This window comes from Ahaetulla prasina, chromosome 6, assembly GCF_028640845.1.
Source record: "Ahaetulla prasina isolate Xishuangbanna chromosome 6, ASM2864084v1, whole genome shotgun sequence".
Classification (NCBI taxonomy): domain Eukaryota; kingdom Metazoa; phylum Chordata; class Lepidosauria; order Squamata; family Colubridae; genus Ahaetulla; species Ahaetulla prasina.
Window position 1 is genome coordinate 50,151,354 of NC_080544.1, and position 14,900 is coordinate 50,166,253.

Sequence of the window (14,900 nt, forward strand, 5' to 3'; positions counted from 1 at the left end):
CTTCCTTCCTTCCTTCCTTCCTTCCTTCCTTCCCTTCCCTTCCCTCCCTCCCTCCCTCCCTCCCTCCCTCTCTCTCTCTCTCTCTCTCTCTCCCTCTCTCTCTTTCTTTCTTTCCACCCCCACCCCCCCGTTTTTGGCCTAGTAGGCCTCAGGGAAGCCTCCTGGGAGCAAAAACGGACCTCCCCCAATAGGTAGTAAAGAAATGCTTTAAAAAGTAAAAAAAAAGTTCTAATAATCACGCAGCACAGCTGATTGTTGGAACCTTTTTTTTTTACTTTTTTAAACCATTTTTTTTACTACCTATTGCCGAATGATTAGTAAAAAATGCTAAAAAAAAGTAATAAAAAGTTCAGACGATCAGCTGTCCCTTGTGATTGTCGGAACTTTTTTTACTTTTTTAAACCATTTTTTTTACTACCTATTGCCGAATGATTAGTAAAAAATGCTAAAAAAAAGTAATAAAAAGTTCAGACGATCAGCTGTCCCTTGTGATTGTCGGAACTTTTTTTTTTTTTTACTTTTTAAAGCATTTTCTTACTACCAGTTCGAGCGAACTGGTAGCATTTTCACTACCGGTTTGGGAGAACCGCCTTGAACCGGTAGCATTTCACCCCTGGGTCAAGGAGTTGAAACACACACAGAAATGGGTCTGTCTTTGGGATGATAAACCTTTCCAGGTTAAGTTGAGGATACTTCATTCATTTTTAAAATAACTTCTATCAGTGTAGGGTTAGGGTTTAATACAGTATGTATACAAGAACTGGGGTGAGTGACTGGATTATTACGTTATTGATTCATTGTATTTTGTCCTAAAAAGGATATAATCTCTTCCAACACATTAACTTTTTATTTTTGTGGTGTACTTGTACACATTTTGAATTTTCTCATAGAATAATAGAGTTGGAAGGGGCCTTGGAAGTAATCTAGTCCAACCCCTGCTTAAGCAGGAGACTCTATACCATTTCAGATAAATGATTGTCCAGTCTCTTTTTGAAAGCCTCTCGTGATGGAACACCCACAACTTCTGAAAGCAAGTTGTTCCATTGGTTGATTGTTCTCAATTTACATTAGGAAATTTCTCCTTAGTTCTAGGGTTGCTTCTCTTCTTGGTTAGTTTCCATCTATTGTTTCTCATCTTGCCTTTTGGTGCTTTGGAAAATAGTTTGTCTGTCTTTGTGGGAGCCCCTCAAATATTGAAACACTGCTATCATATCTCCCCTAGTCTCTTCTTTTCATTAGATTAGACATACCCAATTCCTGTAATCATTCTTCGTATGTTTTAGCCCCCAGCCCCCTAATCATTCTTGTTCCTCTTCTCTGCATTCTTTCCAGAGTCTCAATATCTTTTTTATATTGTGATAACCAGAATTGGATGCAGTATTCCAAGTGTGATCTTACTAAGGCTGTGTAAAAAGCCTTAGTAAAGTGTTGTCTCTCACTGAAACAAAGTAGCTTAAAAACACAATTAAGTGACTCCAAGCATATACTACCCTGCTACTTATAATTGTCCTTGATTTCATCAAACCATCCTAAGAAAAATGCAATTAAGCCGAGTTTTGACTCCTGCTTCGTAACCTTTCCCTATTAACATCAAAGTGCTTAACAGAGAAGAGTGACAGGGAAGACTTTATTTATAGTGCTCCAAAATGCATAATAAAAAGACTGGAGGCGTTGCTGAAGGTTCCTTGATGCAGATAGAGATCTAGTATGGGAGAATTGGCTTAGAGCAGAGTTGCAGAGATAGTGATACTAGGATGGGCCAGGGGAAAAATGTGACAGGCTGGATGAATAGGGACCACTGTTCCATCAAGTCTGAATAATTTCTCCTATCGTTTATGTACGCTTAGCCTATTCTTTGGTAGTATTAAAATAAAACATGTCTGCAGAAGTAAATGGACAATACTTTATTAATAAGCAATATGACTTTCTTTCCACCATTGGGATTTCTTAAAATACAACTCTTACAAAATAAAACAAACATAAGACTATAGGAAACAGGCTTATAAGAAGCTGGCTATTGCTTTGTGTAGACAAACACTCTTGATTAACAAGTAGCACTAGTTGACTAGTTTCACCTAAGTCAGGGGTCTCCAACCTTGGAATTGAAGTCCACCAGGCTTAAAGTTGCCAAGGCTGGCGACCCCTGACCTAAGACTTATTTGGAAATGCTTTGAACTGAACTGGGGACTGTCTGCATGCAAAGTATATGGTTTTCTGTGAGCTATATCCTCTCTGGATAGTCCTAACTATATCTTGGTGGGAAGTATTATGGTTATACAAAGCTTCTGGTTCAACCAACATATGCATAGTATGCAAGATTGTGAGAGTACGTTTCAAGAGTTATCCTAAGTCAATGCAGGATTTAAATGTTGGAGTGCATTGGCCTTTTGTCTTATCTAGTGCTATTACTCCTTGCGATGGAGCAGGATTTGTATTCTTAACAATCACTGTGCATTAGAGCAGGGTTCTCCAATCTTGGCAACTTTAAGCCTGGAGAACTTCAACTCCCAGAATTCCCCAGCCAACTTTGCTTTGAATTCTGGGAGTTGAAGTCCTCCAGGCTTAAAGTTGCCAAGATTGGAGACCTGAATTAGAGGTCTGAATTAGCCAAAATCTAGGTCAGAATCTGTTCCTTTTTTCTAGTTATAAGAAGGTAGAAAGAACTAGGGAAATCCCAACCTGAATCTGTCACAAGTTGTAGACTTTTATTTTAGTAACATTTCACACAGTATTACTCATCTTTATATCCTAAAGGAAGAAAAGAAATACAGGTTTTGCTATTATTGAATAAAAGCTAAAATTCTCTGCCAGCTGATGTGTACAGTCTGAAGCAGAGTCTCAGAGTGCATTGGCAATTCTTAAACATTGGGACCATCCAAGTTGAGAAAGGGTTTGATAGAAAAACTCATTCGTGTACTAAAGATAGCTCTGTGAATTTTAGCCACAGGATGCACCCTGTGTGCCCAACACAGCAGCACTGAGAAGGGATTCAAAAGGTTTATTGCAGTTAAAATAAGATCAAAAATGAGTCAAAATTACAGTTATTAGGATTCCCAATCAAAACAATATTTTTTTCTTTGTTTTGATTGTACAGCTGGTGCACAGGACTTCACAAGCAGCAATCTCAATTCAGACTCTGAATGGCACAAAATGATGCATTTTAATCTCTCTTTTTTTAACCACAAGTCCCAGATTACATGTGCTTCCACTAAAGTCTAATTCAAGATATTTGGATATTATTATCTACAGTTATCATTTGTTAATTTAATAGACTTTTACAATGTGTGCATCCCCCCCCACACACAAACAAGCCATTGGGATTCTCCTTGCTCTATAATGAGCTCCTAATTATATATTGAGAAGGGAATTTCATGGGCTCAGAACAAAGGATGTTTTATTGCTAAGAGACAATTGTGCAGTGCTAATGTATTGACTCAAGAGTAAGAGGTTGTGACCAGTTAGTGTGCCCTTTTGACAAATGACCTCACCAGAAAAGCGTAAGTGGTTTAGCTCACTTGTGTTATTGACATTGTTAATAATAAACTATGTGCTTGCAGCAAGGAGAAAAAACACACACTGTCACCCACAAAATATATTCTATCTATGCTCTTTATTATTTGATTCTTGAATGCAGTCTCTTGTATCAAATGCAGTGCCAGTGCATGTACTATGCTTTTTAAATGTTTTGCATGCTGGAGCAGAACCTGGCTGCTGCACTCCAGCTCACCTTAGTAGCAAGCAACCAAGAACTACTCAAAATCAAAATAAACTAAATATTCTTTTTTCTAATAGTCAAGGGCCATAGGGGACACTTCTTTAAAGTAGGTCTCTATCATATAAAATACTTGATGTTTTTGTTGTAGAACATCTGAGGAAACAGGATTTACAATGCTTTGGGCAATTTGATGGATTTAATTGACCCATCTGCTTTCTTCTCACACAGGCCCATCACGGGAATCCACAAGTAAGACCTGGTGACAGTAAGGTCCTGCTTGTGGATTGTCTGTTAGTGCTCAGGGGAACTTTATACCTAACTGTTGGGGGATTTTGGTGGATTTTCCTCCAGAACTTCTGAATCTCCACCGTAATTGGGTTTGTTTTTTTTTTTGGAAGGTTGTATACCAGTGGTGGTATTCAAATTTTTTTACTACCAGTTCTGTAGGCGTGGCTTGGTGAGTGTGGCTTGGTGGGCATAGCGGGGAAGGATATTGTAAAATCTCCATACTCCAGGGGAAGGATTCCTCCCAATCAGCTGGGACTCGGGAAACAGAGAATAGATGGGAGCAGGGCCAGTCAGAGGTGGTATTTACTGCTTCTCCGAACTACTCAAAATTTCCGCTACTGGTTCTCCAGAACTGGTCAGAACCTGCTGAACACCATCTCTGTTGTATACTGATTATTTTTTTTAATAATTCCACCAAGCTACTGTGTTTGCATGGATTAAATTACGCAAGTTGAATAGATGTCAAACTTGGAGGGATTTTAAATTATTTTCTCTACGTTCTAGGCGATGGGAAGGAGGAGATCCTGGTGTGTCCAACCAGAAGACGCCAACAACTATTCTCTTGACCCCAGAACGAAAGTTCCACAGTTTTGGTTATGCGGCTAGAGATTTCTATCATGACCTAGATCCTAATGAATCAAAACACTGGCTATACTTTGAAAAATTTAAGATGAAGCTCCACACAACCAGTGTAAGTAGTGAATCCATTTTATATTCTACATAAGACTGTTCAGTGTTCATTTGATATAATGAACATTTTGTTTTAACATACTATCCAAATAAATAAATGATATTTTCTACAGCATTTTTAGATCTTAATTTTTTTGTACCCATTTTCTTTACAATCAGAGTTTCCACACATAGAGAGACAGAGAGGAAAATACTTGTGAACAGTGTTCTGAAAATGTTAGGACTAAGCCCAAAAATGACGCTAATTGCCCAAAAAGTCCAGTTGAGTCCAGTTCTGTACTTAATTACACCTAATAAATAGAGCTTGCCAAATTAAAGCTATAACTTTCTAACGTAATAGATATACCTTGGGAAATTCTAGGCTATGGATACTCTAAACCAGGGGTCACCAACCTTTCGGACCTCAGGGACCACCAAATTCATAATTTTAAATCCTGCGGACCACTAATATGATTTTTTTAAAATGATAAATAGTATTTAGTGCAATATAAAAAATGCAAATAATATTTCTGTGGACCACCAAAATTTTCTCATGGACCACCAGTTGGTGACCACTGCTCTAAACATTTTCCTCTAAATGTAATCCTGACTAGAATCCTCTTGTTCAGGACTCTAATTTTGTCTCTCTGGAATATGCTGCCTCCTTCTTGGGCAGGTCTGATATGATTGCCAACATTCTCCCTCAGCTGCACAGAAAGCCTCAGAAAACTGATGTTTGTGTTTCTTCCATATTTCCCCACTGCTTCAACACTTTTCCTAGAAGTTTTCTGGGTCTTCATGCCCCAGCCATAGCTACTCCTGGAGTTAGCATTTTTTCATAAATCCCTCTGCTGCCACCTTGTTTTCAGGGAGAGCCTCCCTTTGCATACCGTCCAGCATTGATATGTGACACAGATAAGGCATTTATTACCTGTGGTACCTTTATGGGGACAGATAAAAAAATGGGATAAATTTCTGTAGCTATTTCCCCTGGTTATATAGTATCAAGGCATAATTAGCAATAATAACTCTTCTCACTTCCTCTCATCTGCGTAAGAGGTAGACCAAACTCACAAGAGATGTAGTCATCTACTTATGACCATAGTGGAACCTGTCCAACCATTTTTGTGGTAGCTATAAAATGGCATTAGGCACATCAGTATCACTATGGATGTGGTTTTGCTAAAAACTGAAAGTAAAAGTCCCTTTTTGATAAAATGTGATCACATGACTGTAGGATAGGCTTTAAACGAAGCCTAGCTGCTGAGCACTGGAATTTTGGTCATGTGACCAGAGGGGGTAATAATCAGAACTTTGAATTTGGGTAACCCCCCAGTAGGTCCATCATAAATTTGAATGTTTACTATGCGGCCAATCATAAGTCAAGAACTACCTGTAGGAAAAACTTTATTTTAAAATATTCCTTTTAAATTTTAAATGTTATCATGAAGCTGCTCTTCACATTCGCCAAGCAATTGCCTCAATGAAACAGATACATCAATGAGATTTTTAAAAAAAATCAAAACAACTGAAATACAACAGTGTCCAGTCAGACCACCATATATAATAGTTCTACTTAATCTCAGCTCTACCTGTGATTTACTGGTGCATCCGCATCGAGGCAGCATCACATTAAACTTGCAAATCACAATTAAGAAGGGCAAAATAATAAAAATAAAATGACACAACCTAAAATCAATAAGAATTGTGAGTGTTAAGCAGAAGGTATAATGATTGAAGCTCATTGTTGTATTTCCAGTCAAAAAGGATGGTTTAATATTTATTACTTCTGAACATTATTTTCTTCTTCAGAACCTCACTCTGGAAACTGACTTGTCAGCAGCAAATGGCAAGAAAGTGAAGGCCCTTGAAATATTTGCATATGCCCTGCAGTACTTTAAGGAACAAGCATTAAAGGTAAAAAACCCTCAACTTCTATTTCCAGCTCTTTATATTTGTAGCTGTCACAAATGCTTTCCAACCATTCTAACCTTGCCAGATTCCAGCCTGCAGCAGCTTTTTTGATATAAACAAAGTGGAGCAGCTGTAGGAAATGTAGAAATACTGATGACGTTAAAACATCTAAACTACTTAACTCCTTCCTTCCTCACTAAGAAGAAATTCCAGAAGATTCCGTCCTGTTGCATACATTGGTAATTTTCTTCCACAGTATTTAGTGGCAACCATTTGGTGCTGCTTCAGCATACAGTAGAACCTATGGTCACACTTCTGACTACGACCAAATCGGGTTCCGACCAAAAAATTCACCTTTTTTTTTTGCGGCTGATTTCCCTTTCCCCACCATTTTTTTGTAAGTGCTAAATTTCCAAAATTAGGTTCAGGTCATGACCAAATTGGGTTGCGACCAAATTTATGGAACAAATTATGGTTGTGACCAGAAGTTCTACTGTATTTAGAAAATGGTCTTAATGTGACATAATTCTTGGCAACAAATTTTTTAAAAATATATGTTTGAACAGAAAGCAAAGTTGAATAAAAACCACTCAAGGATCTGATTGTGGGGCATTCAGAAAGGGATTTCTCTATATTCTGTCATTTGGTAAACAGAGATAAGTCCCTGAGTTGATTTGTCATCGCAGAGTTAATTGGACTACCATTCCCATAGATTCTTGTCATGGGTAATGCTGTGTTTCCTCAAAGTCCTATAGAGAACCTGCTAATCTGTTCATTGTGGTTGTTTGTTGTGACCCAAGGCTATGGGCATCTCTAATCTGTGGAGAAGCCACAAAGCCCATCTCCATATCAGACCACTCCCATTAGGTTAGTCTTCTTTTTTCTGTTCAATTTCAGCTCTGTTGGAGTTCTCTCCTAATTGTTTAAGTATAAATGCTATGGACCAAGTACAAGATAATACAATTGAAATCACTTTAATTGTGCCATTTCTGGAAGTATTCTCACTGAAGTATCCTCAAGCTGCAGAATCTTTGGATCTCAAACTATCCATTTCATTGAAGCACATATTTTAATGCATTGGCTTCCAAATCTTTCTTCTTTTTCACAATAAATTCTTTCCCCAGTTCCTGTTCCTAGTCCTGATTCAGAATCATGGAAGCAAAATAATCCTTGGTTGCAAAATATGTAGCACTTGGGGCCAAAGAAACATAAGAAGAGTTTCTATGGGAAATGTTGTTATAGGTAAAAAATTAAATCCATCTGTCTTGCATACCATAGCCATGATCAAAGACATGAGTCTCCCCAGCTGGTTTCTAAGAAATAGGAGTGGCAGATACAATCTCAGTAAGAAGGTAATTGTTTTGACTTTGAATGATGGTTTTACTTATGTCTATTCCTAACTCTTTACATTCTCACAATATTTATTGAGGTTTGGAGAGGTTTTTATTTAAAATTGATTATATGTACATGATTTTTTCCCCATAAAAACTGGGGTGTGAATGTTCAGCAGTGCAAATAAAATAGAAATTTTATAATTTAAAAACTACACACAAAAATAAATAAATAAGGAGCTCTTAGCAGATTAATATCAACTGCAGCAATTAGTTTCAAAGATAATCTGTCTAGATAAATGTGGCATTGCCAGCCAGTAGAAGAATAGTAGTAACCATAGAGAAGGCCTTTCACAGGCCAGTAGGAATGGGACTTAAATAAAATCTACTTAGTCTCTCATGCCTTAGTCCCTTTCCATTTAGATTACTGTAATGTGTTCTACATGGAGCTAGCTTTTGAAAGCATTCAGAAGTTGCAAACCATGGTGTGGTTGATGTTGGGTACTTCTCATTGACCTCTCTATATTGAGAGCAATGCCGATCGTTGTGTGGCTTCCAGGTTTGATTCAAGGGGCTATTTGACCCCATTTATTTGAGCCCTAAATGGCTCTGGACTGGGTTATCTGATGAGCTGCCTCATTCTATAGTCATTTTCTTGTCTAATCAGATTGAATATGGCCAGTGCCCTCCAGGTCTCAGTTATATGAGATTATTAGAAATAGATTTCTTTCCCATCTAGCCTACAGCTTTGGACGTGACAGCCTTGCTTAATATTTTTTTAGGTTAGGTATGAGATTTATATCTCATACTGACAATAGGAAGAACAGTTACCAAAACAATTACAATGAACAGTGGGCAGAATACACCAGCTTCATAGAAGAGCTGAGTCAATCAATCAGAATAGAGTTGGAGGGGACCTTGGTGGTCTTTTAGTCTAATCCCCTGCTCAAGAAGGAGGCCCTATACAATTTGAGACAAGTGGCTATACAGTCTCTTCTTCTTGTGACCCAGGCCCAAGTAGGTAGTAAGAAACTCAGTCCATTCGAACAGCTGAGAATTACTTCATTCCCAGCATCATTCAACTCAAATTAAAGCAAATTCCTCCCAACACAAATTCCTCAGTTCTATCGCAAACCTTGGTCCAATTAGGCAAACTGCCAAAGGCTTTTCTTAGTAAACATTCGCAAGTCACAAAAATAAAGGCAAGACGTAGATGAAGCAGAAGACGAAACTATCAACGTTGTTTTCTGGCAAAGTTCAAACACTGGTCTGTTTTAAGTCTTATGGGAGGGCCCAATCATCTCTTGGCCCTACTCCCGAGTTGTCCTTTTTGCTTGAGCTGCTCTTGCCTTCTGGCAGCTCTTCTCATGCATGCATTAAGAACAGGCTCCTCCTGTTCCTTTGCCTCACTACTATCAGGCTCTGGAGTCCGCACCTCACTTCTTGATGGCCCTGGCCTCACCTCAGCCTCATCACTGACTGACTCTGTAGGCTGCTGATGGACCAGGACACGTCTTAAAAACCTCCAGTGATGAAGCACCCACAACTTCTAAAGGCAAACTGTTCCACTGGTTAATTGTTCTTATTATTAGGATTTCTCCTTAATTCCAGGTCCCATCTCCCTGCATTAAAAAAAGAATGAGAAAATGGAGAATAATCCTTAGATTATAAAGATATAAAGATTTCTCAAACCGAAGTAGAGTTCTTGCTGGAATTTGTATGTTGTAATTTTAACATTCCTTCCAGTAAAATACTATTAATCAGGCTCTGAGGTCCTTTTTCCTGGAATTAATTACTTCCTGTCCAGACTACAAGAAAGAAGGTCTGGTATCAGCTAAGGCTGGTTAGATGCTGTCACTTGAGCTAAACAATATCCAGCCACCACATCAATTCCATTACAATATGGCATTGGGAGAAAAGCTGACTTTGTGTTTGAAAAAGCTATAAAGTTAGGAGCAAAAGCACACATCAAAGGAAACTGGAGAATCTTCACAGTAACATGCTGAGTCACATCTTGAGGAAAGACCAGATTTTAAGCAAAAAAAGATTTAATAGCATTATTTTTAGGTATTTTTTTTAAAAAATAGCATTGCTAGAAAGACCTTCCCTTTTCAGCTGCAAGTTTTAAATCTTATCACTGTACTGTTGGTTAACCACATATTTTTTTCATCTCAAGGAAATGACCTTACATCTTTTCATTCGTTTTCTGGAAAACAAAAAAGATACATAAAGTTGTTACCCGTGATGGAATTCCTCATCATAAATACCACCAGCAACCAATTGGACACAGATGCCTAAAGAAAACACAGAGCTATTTTCCCTTATACATTTAGAACAGACACTTCTGTTGTTATTTAAAAAAAAAAAGCCAAGCAATAAATGCCTACGCAGGGAAAGAATTTGCCATTAGCTCCCAAGTTTTAAAATGAAAAAAAAAAGTGATTTAATTAGAATGCTTCCTTTAAATAAAGCAACCCTTTTAAATAAAGAAAGGATAATAGAATGGATAGATGTTTACAAGAAGTGTCATGAAACCTGATTCTAGGAAAAGACATTTGGACCAGACTTCAGCATAATGCAATATTATGTTTGTTCAATTTGGGCCTTCGTTTTGGAGAAATACTTGTCCTTCTGAAGCTCTATTTTCCGACTTCCTTGATAGGATGAAACTGAAACCTTGATTTAGCTATCTAGGCAGTCCTCTGTTTCAATCAGGTTGTGTGATATTGACAGACAAACAATGCAAGAAGCAAGAAAATAAGTTCCATGGAAACCACTAAAAAGTGTTACTGATTTTTGAAACGGCTGGTTCTAGTTTTATATCTCATCACTGCATTGCTTCCAATTATTTTAGGAACTGAGTGATCAAGCTGGGTCAGAGTTTGAAAATTCTGATGTGCGATGGGTCATCACGGTGCCTGCTATCTGGAAGCAGCCTGCAAAGCAGTTTATGAGGGAAGCTGCCTACAAGGTAAGGTGAATATTGTAGATATAAAGAGTAACAAAGATAAGGTTGACAGAGGTATTCAGGTGTAGTACGTCGGCCAAAGGGGCTAAAGCATTTTTAAATTCCAAAACATTCAGATAACATTTGGAAGTATCTCAGAGACTTCTTCTAATTCACTGAACTGTAATGAGGAGAAGGTACAGCACAATCGTACTTACAAGTTTCTGTTAATTATAGCCAATCTCAATACAAATAGCTTAGAAAACCTTTCAGAGTTATTTCATGGTTTTGTCTAGCTAGGGAGGTTGACATCAAGTGTACATTAGCACTCTTATCAAATTTTCAACTTCAGAAATTCCCTGGTTCATATTTTTATGATACTTAATTAGTTATCAACAGTCCAGTATCATTTGCTTTGAAGATATTCTGCAGCCTTACGTGATCTGTATTTCAAAAGAAAAAAATGCAGGGCAATATAGTCCTCAGCTTACAACTGATTGCTTAGCAACCATTCAAAGTTCTGAAAAATGGGACTTATAACCTGGTTGCAAAGTTGTGACATCCATATCGCCAACCCCTTCCCCCACATTGTCATATGACTGCATTTTGCGTGCTTGGCAACCAGCCTGCGTTTTATCGCTATTTGCAGAACCGTAGGATCCTATGATCATGATTTATCAATGGTTTTCCCAGAAACTGGTATTTATTTCCAGTTTCCCATAAAATCCAGCCAACAGCAAGCAATAGGGTTGCTTGATGACTGTTGGATTTACTTTATGATCATCACAAAAAAGGTTATAAAATCAGGTCTAGTCATGTGATGGCCCACTCCACAACCATCATGACTTGTGACTGAAATTGTAGGTTTAATATAGTCATAAATCAAGGACTACCTATAAATAATTGTTGTGACCTAGACTTACTGAGTCATTACAATATACAATTAGTCCCCAAAAATTCTATTTTATTGTAAAAGCTGAGACTTACGTTCATTCCCAGCTGAGTCTCAATTAGTTGCAAAATAAGTCCTTCAGAAGAAGTTCTTTGGGATAATCATCAACCTTTATCTTCTTTGACACCCTGCCAAAGGCCTTACTTGGCAAAGCCCCACAGAGTTCAGAAACAAACAAGAGATGCCGACTGGAAACAGAGTTAGCAACGTTGCTTTCCAGCAAAAGGCCCAAGTGCCTTTGTTTCTCTTTTAAAGCCTTATGGGAGGGGCCAATTATATCCTGGCCTTACTCCTGAGTCCTTTTTGCTTTAGCTTCTCTTGCCTTTTGGCAGCTCTTCGCATCCATGCACTAGGAACAGGCTCCTCTTGTTCCTCTGCCTCTCTGCTGTCCGACTCTGGGGGCTCCGGAGTCCGCGCATCACTTCCAGATGGCCCTGGCCCCATCGCTACCTCTGATACAGAGCCCTTGTCTGGGCCTTCCCCAGACTCCAAGACTGGCCCATGTTCCTCCCCAGCCTCCTCACTGTCCACAGGTTGCTGGCGGACCACAACAATAACAAAGGATAAAGACAGAATTGCAAAGTTCATTTGTCTTTCTCAGCAGCACATGTGTCTCTTGGAAAAACAATCATTTTCTTCCTAATATTTTATAAATTTGGAAACTTCTGGCATTGGGTCCAAGTTTGTTTTGCTTATATGATTGATGAAGATATCCTTATTACATGGTTGTTCATTACTTTTAGTTTCATTTCCTTTTTAGACATTTAGATGCATCTGTAGAATATCATCTATTTAATTTTCATAGCTAGCCTGATGTATATAATTCCACTGTCAGTGACTCGGCAGTGTACGCTTGCTAAAGGTGTTTTGGGTATTTTGATTAATCCCTAATGTATTCCAATAACTTGGAATAATTTCACCCATCACTGATGTTGAGCAACATTTTTTTCAACAATCTATTATATAGGATTACTAATGAGGACATATCCAAATTACTTTTAAGGTTTTCAGGAAGAACATAATTGTAGGTAAAGCTCAAACATTAGAGTCTAATGTTAATCTGTCTTGTCTTTGGCTTTATGTCAGTAACCATAGAAAATAAATGAATAAAGTATTCATGTTTTATTAACAATTCCCGTGTGTGTTGCAGTGGGATGTTGTTGAAAAAAGTATGCATCCATTATGTATGTTTGGGACCATATTAACTAATCAATAATCAGATCAATACACACACAGGAGAAATGTATTACAAAAATAGAGAAAATAATGGTAGGCAGGGAAAATGGACATACCTGTAATTGAAACCAAAGATGTCGGCAGATTATGGACAACAACAAAAAATTGAAGTTGGTGACTGTGACAATGCAATTTCTCTTCATCTTTTATGTGCCTTTTACACTCTCCATAGAAAAAATGGGTATCTCTCAGATAGCACTATTGCAGTGGCCATCTTGACTTTTTTTAACCACACCCTGGAGAAATTCAGTGGTTACCTATGATGTATGTATGTATTTATTTATTTATTTATTTATTTATTTATTTATTTATTTATTTATTCATTCGTATTTTTATACCGCCCTATCTCCCTAAGGACTCAGGGCGGTGTACAGCCGTGTAAAAACACATAAATATACAAAGTAAAACATTCATCTAAAAAACTTATTATAAAGGCCAAATATTTAAAATAAACATATAAATAATAAAACCCAATTTAAAACCAAAATCTAAAATTTAGTCATTTAAAATTTAAAACCCTAGTCCAGTCCTGCGCAAATGAATAGATGTGTCTTAAGCTCGCGGCGGAAGGTCCGAAAGTCAGGAAGTTGACGAAGTCCTGGGGGAAGCTCGTTCCAGAGGGTGGGAGCCCCCACAGAAAAGGCCCTTCCTGGGCGCCGCCAGTCGGCACTGCCTGGCCGACGGCACCTGAGGAGTCCCTCCTGTGAGAGCGCACGGGTCGGTGGGAGGCATTCGTGGCAGCAGACAGTCCCGTAAGTAACCCGGCCCTATGCCATGGGCGCTTTGAAGATCATTACCAGAACCTTGAAGCGCACCGAAAACCACAGGCAGCCAGTGCAGTCTGCGCAGGAGAGGTGTTACGTGGGAGCCACGAGGGCTCCCTCTATCACCCGCAGCTGCATTCTGAACTACCTGAGTCTCCGGTGCTCCTCAAGGGAGCCCCATGTGAGAGCATTGCAGTAGTCCAGCCGAGATGTCACGAGCATGGTGACCGTGCACAGGGCATCCCGGTCTAGAAAAGGGCACAACTGGCGAACCAGGCGAACCTGGTGAAAGGCTCTCCTGGAGACGGCGTCAAATGGTCTTCAAAGACAGCCGTCCATCCAGGAGAACGCCCAAATTGCGCACCCTCTCCATTGGGGCCAATGACTCGCCCCCAACAGTCAGCCGCGGCTGCAGCTGACTGTACCGGGATGCCGGCATCCACAGCCACTCCGTCTTGGAGGGATTGGGCTTGGGCCTGTTTCTCCCCATCCAGACCCGTACGGCCTCCAGACACCGGGACAACACCTCGATAGCTTCGTTGGGGTGGTCCGGTGTGGAAAAGTACAGCTGAGTGTCATCAGCGTAAAGCTGGTACCTCACACCGAAACCACTGATGATCTCACCCAGCGGCTTCATATAGATGTTGAACAAGAGGGGCGAGAGAATCGACCCCTGAGGCACCCCACAAGTGAGGCGTCTCGGGGCGGACCTCTGCCCCCCCGTCAACACCGTCTGCGACCGATCAGAGAGATAGGAGAACCACCGATAAACGGTGCCTCCCACTCCCAATCCCTCCAACCGGTGCAGCAGGATACCATGGTCGATGGTATCAAAAGCCGCTGAGAGGTCTAATAGGACCAAGGCAGAGGAATAACCGCTATCCCTGGCCCTCCGGAGATCATCCACCAATGCGACCAAAGCCGTCTCAGTGCTGTAACCGGGCCGGAAACCGGACTGGAACGGGTCTAGATAGACGGTTTCCTCCAGGTACCGGGGTAGCTGACATGCCACCACACTCTCTACAACCTTCGCCGCGAAGCGAAGGTTGGAGACCGGACGATAATTACCTAACACAGCTGGGTC

The 14,900-nt window shown here is 39.6% G+C and overlaps 1 protein-coding gene across 4 annotated transcripts in view; it reads left to right on the plus strand.

Annotated features, from left to right (window-relative positions):
- The window catches only part of HSPA12A (heat shock protein family A (Hsp70) member 12A), a 62,821-nt gene that overhangs the window by 13,516 nt on the left and 34,405 nt on the right, over positions 1–14,900 (plus strand). For all 4 annotated transcript variants that reach the window (XM_058187358.1, XM_058187360.1, XM_058187359.1 and 1 more), the window contains exons 4-6: positions 4,508–4,694; positions 6,485–6,589; positions 10,772–10,888. In XM_058187358.1, the coding sequence (XP_058043341.1) occupies positions 4,508–4,694; positions 6,485–6,589; positions 10,772–10,888 (409 nt within the window). The remainder of the gene's footprint in view (positions 1–4,507; positions 4,695–6,484; positions 6,590–10,771; positions 10,889–14,900) is intronic.